The sequence below is a fragment of the Sinohyriopsis cumingii genome, chromosome 4 (assembly GCF_028554795.1).
Source record: "Sinohyriopsis cumingii isolate HCF-2022 chromosome 4, ASM2855479v2, whole genome shotgun sequence".
Lineage (NCBI taxonomy): Eukaryota > Metazoa > Mollusca > Bivalvia > Unionida > Unionidae > Sinohyriopsis > Sinohyriopsis cumingii.
This window is the reverse complement of record NC_142964.1, coordinates 25,646,987-25,659,129: the sequence shown is the minus strand read 5'-3', so window position 1 is coordinate 25,659,129 and position 12,143 is coordinate 25,646,987. Positions and strand designations below refer to the sequence as shown.

The following is a 12,143-nucleotide window of genomic DNA, read 5'->3' as shown; positions in this document are numbered from 1 at the left end:
TTACTGACCTTAGTGGCTGTATATCAAGTAATAGCCCAGGGTAAGAATAAGTGTATTCTACTGGCCTTGGTGGCTCTATATCAGGTATCACAGTACCTATTGTTTTTCTATAGAATAGACCTTGATGCTAATGTTTGTGAAATAAATACACTTTCTATCCTACCTCAGCATGCATCTCACACACTGTCATAGAGAACAATGTTAGATTGTCAATTTGACAAGGACAAAACCAGGTACTCCTTGCATTTAAGAGAAATAACTTTGCTGGAACTAGATGGGTAAGAGTTATCTAGTCACAACAGACGTATTTTCAGCCGTGTGTACCACATTTTAAAAAAATCATAAAAAAAAAAAATATGATCTAGATATGAAATAACATAATCTCACATGTTGCCAAGAGGCTCAACTTTTTTAAAATCCTAACAAAAAGTACAACTCTTATATAATGCACCAATTACAGCTAGTGTTGTTACTGTCCATGGGATATAGTATGCACTATTACCTCTCTATACCATTGTCCGTGGGACATAATATACACTATTACCTCTCTATACCATTGTCCGTGGGACATAATATACACTATTACCTCTCTATACCATTGTCCATGGGACATAATATACACTATTACCTCTCTATACCATTGTCCGTGGGACATAATATACACTATTACCTCTCTATACCATTGTCCGTGGGACATAATATACACTATTACCTCTCTATACCATTGTCCATGGGACATAATATACACTATTACCTCTCTATACCATTGTCCATGGGACATAATATACACTATTACCTCTCTATACCATCGTCCATGGGACATAATATACACTATTACCTCTCTATACCATTGTCCGTGGGACATAATATACACTATTACCTCTCTATACCATTGTCCATGGGACATAATATACACTATTACCTCTCTATACCATTGTCCATGGGACAGAATATACACTATTACCTCTCTATACCATTGTTTCTGGGATATAAAATATACTATTACCTCTTTATACAACTGTCACTGGGATACAATATATACTATTACCTCTTTATGCCACTGTCCATAAGACATAATATACACTATTACATCTCTATGTCATTGTCTCTGGGACATACTATACACTATTACTGCTCTATATCACTGTCCATGGGACATAATAGGTGGCACTCTACAATTTTGTATTTTGCATAGGGTTAGAATTTTAAAGAAAAAGAATTTCCCTGGCTTTCCTCACTGATTATACTGGCTATTTAAAAAAGACCTTGTCTGTCTTAGGTATAGTTTGAAGAACCTTTAATTCCCATTATTTTAGTGTATGATTGATAGGTGTAATATGGGTTATAGAGTATACAGCTTGGCCTTACTCCAGATGTGCACCTTTAGAAAAAGTGCTAGCTCCACTTGGTCATTTTCACTTCCTGAACCTCAGAGGTAAATTGTATAAAAAAGAGCTGATAACATATTTTGACATTTTATATATTTGGTAATTCATTCATTGCACTTTCAGAACCTGGTATTGTCTAGTCTGACAAAATTCATTTTCCCTATTTTAATAGCTACTACAGATAGTGTACTTTAGACTAATTCAGGCTGATTTTTGTAGCACAAGGGAGCAGTCATTTTAGTTAGCAGTGTGCTTAGATCATGTACAGTTTCCAAAAGTACAATATCCAAAGAAATATCATCCACATTATGTTAATGTAGCATAGAGGTATGCCAACATTCTCTCAGTTGTGCATGTTTTAAATGCAAACGACATCACCTTACATAAGTCACTCTCTCAAAAGTGCATAATAACTGGTGAGTGCCCCCATATACAGTATTGCCTCTCTATACCATTGTCCATGGGACATAATATACACTATTACCTCTCTATACCATTGTCCATGGGACATAATATACACTATTACCTCTCTATACCATTGTCCGTGAGACATAATATACACTATTACCTCTCTATACCATTGTCCATGGGACATAATATACACTATTACCTCTCTATACCATTGTCCATGGGACATAATATACACTATTACCTCTCTATACCATTGTCCGTGGGACATAATATACACTATTACCTCTCTATACCATTGTCCGTGGGACATAATATACACTATTACCTCTCTATACCACTGTCCTTGGACATAATATACACTATTACCTCTCTATACCACTGTCCATGGGACATAATATACACTATTACCTCTCTATACCATTGTCCATGGGACATAATATACACTATTACCTCTCTATACCATTGTCCGTGGGACATAATATACACTATTACCTCTCTATACCATTGTCCGTGGGACATAATATACACTATTACCTCTCTATACCATTGTCCGTGGGACATAATATACACTATTACCTCTCTATACCCTTGTCCGTGGGACATAATATACACTATTACCTCTCTATACCCTTGTCCGTGGGACATAATATACACTATTACCTCTCTATACCACTGTCCGTGGGACATAATATACACTATTACCTCTCTATACCACTGTCCATGGGACATAATATACACTATTACCTCTCTATACCACTGTCCATGGGACATAATATACACTATTACCTCTCTATACCACTGTCCGTGGGACATAATATACACTATTACCTCTCTATACCATTGTCCGTGGGACATAATATACACTATTACCTCTCTATACCATTGTCCATGGGACATAATATACACTATTACCTCTCTATACCATTGTCCATGGGACATAATATACAGTATTGCCTCTCTATACCACTGTCCATGGGACATAATATACACTATTATTGCTCTATATCACTGTCCATCGAACATAATATACACTATTACTTCTCTATATAACTGAATGGAACATAATATACACTGTTACATCTTTTTACCACTGTCCATGGGAGTTACAAGTAAATATATGTTATAAGTGTCAGAAGCACAAAAACAGAAATAAGACATGCAATGGCATGAAATTACATTATAATTGGTTGCCAAGGTATGCAATGGCATAAAATTATATCATAATTATTTGCCAAGGTATGCAATGGCATAACATTATATCATAATTAGTTGCCAAGCTATGCAATGGCATAAAATTACATTATAATTGATTGCCAAGGTATGCAATGGCATAAAATTACATTATAATTGGTTGCCAAGGTATGCAATGGCATAAAATTGTATCATAATTAGTTGCCAAGGTATACAATGGAATAAAATTACATTATAATTGGTTGCCAAGGTATGCAATGGCATAAAATTACATTATAATTGGTTGCCAAGGTATGCAATGGCATAAAATTACATTATAATGGGTCACTAAGGTATGCAATGGCATACAGTTACATTATAATTGGTTGCCAAGGTATGCAATGGCATTAAATTACATTATAATTGGTTGCCTAGTTATGTGAATGCATGGAATTACATTAAGGTTAGTTACCATGCTACGTGATGGCATAAAATTACATTATAATTGGTTGCCAAGGTATGCAGTGGCCAAGAGCTAAAATGAAGGGACATAACTTAAGTAGAAATGTTAAAATTCCAATAAAATGATGTAATCAATGGCCAGACTCACACTATAAGAGATGCAATAGTATAGAGGTGACCACGTTATCTGTTTCATATGTTGTTACAGACCCTTTGTGATGGTTAATGGGGAGGGACCACTGTCTGTTTCATTTGGAGTTACTCCTGTGTGAAATTGGTTAATGGGGAGGGGACCACTGTGTCTGTTTCATATTAAATTAAATTAAATTCACACAATCAGTATGAAACCTAGGTGTTACTCTGGACAGTACTCTCACATTGCACCAACATGTCATGAACATATGCAAGGCTGCATATCTTGAGCTGAGACGCATCGGCTCCATTCGCAAATATCTTTCAGTTGATGTCACTAAAACACTTGTGTGTTCATTAGTACTTTCAAGACTGGACTATTGTAACTCAATTCTGTCTGGTTCATCTCAATATCTACTCCAGAAACTTCAAAAAGTTCAAAACAAAGCTGCTCAGATTATACTTAGAGTACCATGATCAGAGCACACCTCCCCGCTACTCTGTACCCTACACTGGCTATCCATTCGATCCAGAATCAAACACAACATTTGTTCTCTGTGCTATGTTTCACTGACGGAATCCAGTCCAACATACCTATCCAACCTCACCCATGTGTACACACCATCAAGATACTTACACTCCTCTTCTGACAATCGTATACTCATTATTCCCACTATGAAAACAAAGTCATATGGACAGCGTTCTTTTGCATACCAGGGCCCAGCAACATGGAATGAATTGCCCACTGAACTTAGACACAAAGACACAGTGATCCCATTCAAGAGTGCTCTTAAAACTCACTTATTTTGACTGCAAGAACAAACTTAAAGACCTAATAATGTTTCCTACCTTAAATATTTTCAGCATGTTTTTTATGTTTTCTAATTTCATGGTGTTTGTTTTTGTAATCATATCATTATATATGTTTTTTGATGTTATAGGTGTTGTCTAATGTTGTAAAGTGCTTAGAGCTTCTAAAGATTTAGGCTCTATACAATGTCCTCATTATTATTATTATTGTTATATGAGGTTACTCCTGTGTGATTGCTAATGGTGAGATGACCACTGTGTCTGTTTCATATGGGGTTACAACCCCTGTGTGATAGTTCATGGGGTGGGGACCACTGTGTCTTTTTCATATGAGGTTACTCCTGTGTGATGGCTAATGGTGAGATGACCATTGTGTCTGTTTCATATGAGGTTACAACCCCTGTGTGATAGTTCATGGGGTGGGGACCACTGTGTCTTTTTCATATGTGGTTACTCCTGTGTGATGGTTAATGGGGAGGGAATCATTATGTTTGTTTCATATGGGGTTACATCTCCTGTGTGCTAGTTAATGGGGAGGGAACCACTGTATCTGTTTCATATTGGGTTATGGCCCCTGTGTAATGGTTAATGGATAGGGGTCCACTGTGTCTGTTTTATGTGGGGTTACAGCCCCTGTATCATGGTTCATGGGGTGGAACCACTGTCTTTTTCATATGGGGATACAAACCCTGTGTGATGGTTCATGGGGTGGGGACTACTATATGGATTTACAATCCTTGTGTGATGGTTCAAGGAGAGGGACCACTGTGTTTGTTTCATATGGGGTTATGACCTATGCGTGATGGATCATGGGGAGGGATTACTGTGTCTGTTTCATATGTGGTTACAACCCCTGTGTGATGGTTAATGGGGTGGGGTCCATTGGTTCTTTTTCATGTGGGTTTACAATCCCTATATGATGGTTAATAGGGAGGGGGTCACTGTTTCATATGGATTCAACCCCAGTTCAAAATGCCATGGATAGGGGACCACTTTGTCCATTTCATTAGGTGTTACTACTCCTGTGTGATGATGCCTGTGGAGGGGATAAATTGAGGGAAGGGTCTACAATTTTTGTATTACCATTTCAAATAAACTTACACAATATTTGAATTTTGTGAAAGTCTGAGGTTTGGCAAGTCATTGAAGTGTTTCTAATTTTTAGCTGTTCTGGTCATACAGCACAAGGGCTTATGGGATAGACTGTTGTCTGTCAGCTGTCAGCCAATTGTCCATTTGTCCATAAGCATAATTAGTTGCTATTCATTGTAAACTACTTCATACCTGTCAGATCTCATGCTTGGAGAAAAAACTCCCAAATTTTTGGGGTCATTCCACACTGACCTTGCAATTTTGTAATATCTCCCAATTTTTGCAGAGAACACCCAATTATTACAAAATGTCTATCGATTTTGATTTCTCAAACCAAAATCCTACATAAATAGATCTATCTTATGCAATCTATGGAAGCCATGTTCTATTTTATCACCTGTGAATATTGTTGTCACATGACAAAATAATTAATATCACTTAACAAAGAATTTTTTCTTCAGTAAATAGAATGTTAATTTTAATCATTATACATGTAAAAATTATGAATTTCTTTTAACCCTACAATATTGCTAAAATCAGAATGTAAACCAGAACAAAAAATAAATCATAACAATAAAATAGTCTGCAATTAATTTCAATCCCAAGAATGATCACTGTGAATGCTATAGGATCTCCATTCCCACCAAAGAAACTTACACTAGTGCACACCTGGCATTACTGTGCCATATATATAAACATTAATTGCCATCATTAAATTAAAAGAAGGAATGAAGAAAGATACCATGCATCTTATGTGCCCACAAAAAACTAATTCAGAATATGTTATTTATTTAACAATATTAAACACCTTTTGGTTGAGAATAAGGAATAAGGTGAGATATAAAACATGGGGAAAAATAGTTGCCACATGTACAGTAGCTCGAGAGTGTGTATTTATAACAAAATAGGGCATCATTTATTTGCCAATTAATTGCTGGTGCTTACATAACATTCACTTTAGAACATTGTTTCCTGGAATTATGTTGGAGGGCCAGTCCTTTTCACAAGATAATTGCAATGATATGGATTAACTGTTAATTACGCACTCTGGCTTTCTTGCTATTTTGCTTAAGAATGACCTTTAGCTATTTGTGCAGTTTGGCCACAGCTGACCAGAATATAAAAAGAGGGCACATCCTGGGGGAAAATAAGGTGCATCACAGGGAGAAATAGCACATCCTTTGAGAATTTCACACGTTGGACCTGGAAAATCAGTAAATATTTAGTGTAAATGAGGCTTAAAAAATGCCATGAAAAACCTCCCAATTTTAGTTCCCAATCTCCTTATTTTCTTATTCAATTTCCCTACTTGGATTTTAAAAAAGTTGATTGGTATGCTACTTGGAAGATGATTGCCATGAAGCATTATACACACGTTCATCCCCAGGGTCGAAAATGAAAATGTTTTGTACTGGACATCAAATATTGCTACCACAGTGACCATCTTATTAATCTTAATATTACTTCTTCTCCTGAACAGATGGTCATTGTTATTTATATAAAATGATTATTTATATAAAGGGATCATTTATACAAAGGGATCATTTATATAAAGGGATCATTTATATAAAGTTTTAACAGTCATATTAGTATGGAAATGTCAAAGAAAGCATTCACATAATGTCTATTTGGTCCAAAATGAAAATGGTGTTGACTTGGTCTCCAATATGGACCATGGTTGCCATCTTTAAAAAATATTGTTATTACTGCTCCTAAATGGAAAGTCATATCAGTCGTAGGTTTTCACCTGATTTATTATGGTGTCTTGTTGCTCCTAAATGAAAATGATTTTGATCTTACATCCAATATGGTTACCATGGTGGCTATCTTGAAAATCTTGTTACCATTATGCCGGCTGATCCATATCAAACCACAATTGTGCCCCACATAAAATTATATCAAGAGGGTCATATAATAATTATGCCCTAGGTAAAATCAAAACAATACGTTCATAAAACTATGATGCCCTTGGTAAAATCAAATCAATACATTCATAAAACAATAATGCCCTATGTAAAATAAAAAAATACGGTCATAAAACAATGATGCCCTATGTAAAATCAAATTAGTGGAGTCATATAACAATGATTCCTATGTAAAATCAAATCAATACGGTCATATAACAATGATGCCCCATGTAAAATCAAATCAATAAGGTCATATAACAGTGACGCCCTATGTAAAATCAAATCAATACAGTCATATAACAATGATGCCCCATGTAAAATCAAATCAATTAGGTCATATAACAGTGACACCCTATGTAAAATCAAATCAATACAGTCATATAACAATGATGCCCCATGTAAAATCAAATCAATTAGGTCATATAACAGTGATGCCCTATGTAAATTCAAATCAATATGGTCATATAACAATGATGCCCTATGTAAAATCAAATCAGTGGAGTGATATAACATTGATGCCCTACATAAAATCAAATCAGTGGAGTGATGTAACAATAATGCCTCATGTAAAATCAAATCAATATGGTCCTATAACAATGATGCCCTATGTAAAATCAAATCTTTGGAGTCATATAACAATGATGCCCTATGTTAAATCAAATCAATGGGTCATATACCAATGATGCCCTATGTAAAATCAAATCAATGTAGTCATATAACAGTGATGCCCTATGTAAAATCAGATCTATGGAGTCATATAACAGTGATGCCCTATGTAAAATCAAATCAATAGGTCATATAACAATGATGCCCTATGTGAGATTTGTGTGTGATTTGGATTTTTAACGTAGCTTTAACAATTTTTCAGTCATATTGCTACTATGTCTGCAGTGTGACAGTTTATAGTGATGTCTAGCACTGGGGCATCATGCTGCAGACATGTAGCATGATGTCCCACCCAGTCACATTATCCTGACACCAGGCCAACCAGTCCTAACACTAGCCTCTTAATGTTGAGCACCAAGCGAGGCAGCTGTTAGTAGATGCCGTATGTAAAATCTAATCAATGGAGTCATATACCAATTATGCCCTATGTAAAATCAAATCAACGGAGTCATGAAACAATGATGCCCTATGTAAAATCAAACCAATATAGTCATATAACAGTGATGCCGTAGTATGTAAAATCAAATCAATAGGTCATATAACAATTATGCCCAAAGTAAAATCAAATCAATGGAGTCATAAAACAATGATGCCCTATGTAGAATCAAATCATTGGAGTCATATAACAATGATTCCTATGTAAAATGAAATCAATACGGTTATATAACAATGATGCCCCATGTAAAATCAAATCGATTAGGTCATATAACAATGATGCCCCATGTAAAATCAAATCAATAGGTCATATAACAGTGATGCCCTATGTAAAATCAAATCAGTGGAGTGGTATGACAATGATGCCCTATGTAAAATCAAATCAGTGGAGCCATATAACAGTGATGCCCTATGTAAAATCAAATCAGTATGGTATATAACAATGATGCCCTATGTAAAATCAAATCAGTAGGTCATATAACAATTATGCTCTATGTGAAATCAAATCTATGGAGTCATATAATAGTGATGCCCTATGTAAAATCAAATTAATGGAGTCATATAACAATGATGCCCTATGTAAAATCAAATCAATATGGTCATATAACAATGCTGCCTTATGTAAAATCAAAGCAGTGGAGTCATATAACAATGATGCCCTATGTAAAGCCAAATCAATATGTTCATATAACAATGATGCCCTATGTCAAATCAAATCAACAGTCATATAACAATGCTGCCCTATGTAAAATCATATCAGTGTAGTCATGAAATAATGATGCCCTATGTCAAATCAAATCAACAGTCATATAACAATGCTGCCCTATGTAAGTTTTGTCCAGTGATCCATCCCACTTTATGTAAGTGTTGTCCAGTGATCCATCCCCACTTTATGTAAGACTTGTCCAGTGATCCATCCCACTTTATGTAAGTCTTGTCCAGTGATCCATCCCCATTTTAAGTCTTATCCAATGATAAGTCCATCTCCACCTTAAATAACTCTTGTTGAATGATCAGTCCATCCTTACCTTTGATGAGTCATGTTCAACGCTAAAGTCCATCCATACCTTTAATAAGTCATGTTCAATGATAAGTCTATCCAGTTCAGTGGTAAGTCCATCCAGTTCAATGGTAAGTACATCCACACCTTAAATAACTCTTGTTCAATGATAAGTCCATCCAGTTCAATGGTAAGTCCATCCAGTTCAATGGTAAGTCCATCCATTTCAATGGTAAGTCCATCCAGTTCAATGGTAAGTACATCCACACCTTAAATAAGCCTTGTTCAATGATAAGTCTATCCACACCTTAATAAGTCATGTACTGTGATACAGTTATTCAACATTACAGGTTATTAACTAAGCATTGAGAAATATTGGACTCAAGGTCATGTAGCACAGAATGCATAAGCTTGTATTGTGCATCAGGATTGTTGCCAGGTATTTTGGTCCATCAGTCTTGGATAATACCTCAGAAAAAGTAGATTCATTTTGGTGTTACTTGTGTTTCAATAAATTCCAATTACAGGATGAAGCAAAGCTATTCAGTAGATAAAAATGAACTGTTTAGGTACAAGAGAGCTTGTTCAATGACCCAATGTATTAAAACTCGTTATCTCTCTCACTCTCTCATACTAACAGCAGCCACTACTTTTCATCCAGCCATCAATTTTGAACCTTTTTATAAATCGCATTTATTGTTTAAACAATTTTTATTTTGCAGTTTAAGTTTTTCAGATTTTGTTAATTTTGGATGATATATAATTTCCTGTGGAAAAAAGCTAGATCAGCTGATTATGCCAGGTAGAATGGGTTACAGTCATTATTGTCCTCTTGTGGCCATCAAATTTATGACATGGTCAGTGTTCCATGTTTCTGTCACTATTTTTATTTAGCCATAGACAGGATCAGTTCATGGAATGTGGGCACGTGTTTACCATATAAAGTAAGCTGAGAATATTTTTACTTACAGTTAATACTGCTGGGTATAGACTGGTAGTAACAGCTTCAAACTAATGGGACTGTTTATAAAGTATATAATAAATTTGTAATACTGGTCCTCTAGACTTATCATAGAAGAATTATTGGAAGTCGACATAGTTTATTACCGTGAGAGCTAAATCATCCAGACTTGACAGTGCCACTATTAACTTCAATATCTCAATTGACATATATATTTTGATATGCCCTGGTCTATTTTTCAGGTTACCAGATTGAAGAGAATCAGGAGGTCAAATTGGTGGATGAAGCATACTGGATACAGCATCTGCAAGAGGCAGTCAGTAATGGTATGATCATTAAGCTAATGCTGCAGGGGAGATAACTCTAACAACTCATTATCACAACATGTAAATCATAAATGTTTGATTATGTGAACTTTTCATAAAAGATATTAAATGAAAATTGAATGTTGATATGCAAGTAATGTATATTTAGTTTGAATTATATATCTTTGCAATTGGGTATCTGTTTATTAGATGCATTTTTGTATCATTTGTGTATTCCACTGTTAGTAATTAAAAATATTGCATAGAGATAAGGTCCTTATGATAAAAGATTCAAGATTCAAGATTTTTAATTAGTAATCTAGGCCACTGGTCCATAATACAATAATATATACAAAGACAAAATCTGCCACCCGAAGCACATATATACATATTGTACTATATTGTTTGAATTTTCTTGTTGATGCAGCAAATGGTATATAAATAATGCAACTCAGTGAATAACAAAAATGATTTTGTGTTGACATAAAGCCACAGAATGTTTATAGAGATGGATTATTATACCATGATTTGGCTAAATATTTTTCTCTTACATCTTTGCAAATGTTTATAAATGAGAAATGCATGTAAGTCATCTTCTGTGATAATAACAATTATACCAACAATATGAAGTACTTACACCATCATGTCTGCCAATCTGTATGAAAAGTTTATAACTAGAGCATCTGAATTTTGAAAGAGCTTTATGGCCATCAACAGGCAACCTAATGGAAAGGTATGTCTCAACATTTAATAATGTCTTTTTAATTTTAATACTACCTAAATACATTTTGATAACTGCATACTTTTTCATGCCAGTTTTGACTAGTACAATCCTTAACTTTTTGAGAGAATGCTGTTTCAAATACACTAACATCTCCAACATATTGCAATATCCATACAAAGTCAAAACCATAGCTAAATAATAAATGTCTTACATGTTATGCCCATGTAACATGTCTAAATATTTAAACATGTTGTAGCATTCTGCTGGGTATCTGATCCTATCCGTATTTACCCCAATATTTAACACACCTACAGTAATATGTAACATAAAACAGTAAACTGCTACATTCTCCCAGAGCAACATAATTATTCAAATTACTCAAGACACACCTACAGTAATATGTAACATAAAACAGTAAACTGCTACATTCTCCCAGAACAACATAATTATTCAAATTACTCAAGATACAAAGATATTGTTTGTAGAAATGGCTTGGAACCCTGTTGATACATTCTGAATACATGTTTTGAACCATAACATAATATAGGTTTTGCCACAGTATCAGCTGTTTTATAGGCATCTACAGAACTTAAGTACCCAAATTTCCTGTGTTTATACCCACATGTGACAGAACCAGGATCTCAAACAGTAAGATTTAAAAGTTTTGATCAGTATATTGG

At 34.8% G+C, this 12,143-nt stretch overlaps 1 protein-coding gene across 2 annotated transcripts in view; it reads left to right on the top strand.

Moving 5' to 3' along the window:
• Positions 1-12,143, top strand: part of LOC149800832 (uncharacterized) — a 155,576-nt gene that overhangs the window by 47,409 nt on the left and 96,024 nt on the right. For both annotated transcript variants that reach the window (XM_089954837.1, XM_089954835.1), the window contains exon 8: positions 10,677-10,760. In XM_089954837.1, the coding sequence (XP_089810963.1) occupies positions 10,677-10,760 (84 nt within the window). The remainder of the gene's footprint in view (positions 1-10,676; positions 10,761-12,143) is intronic.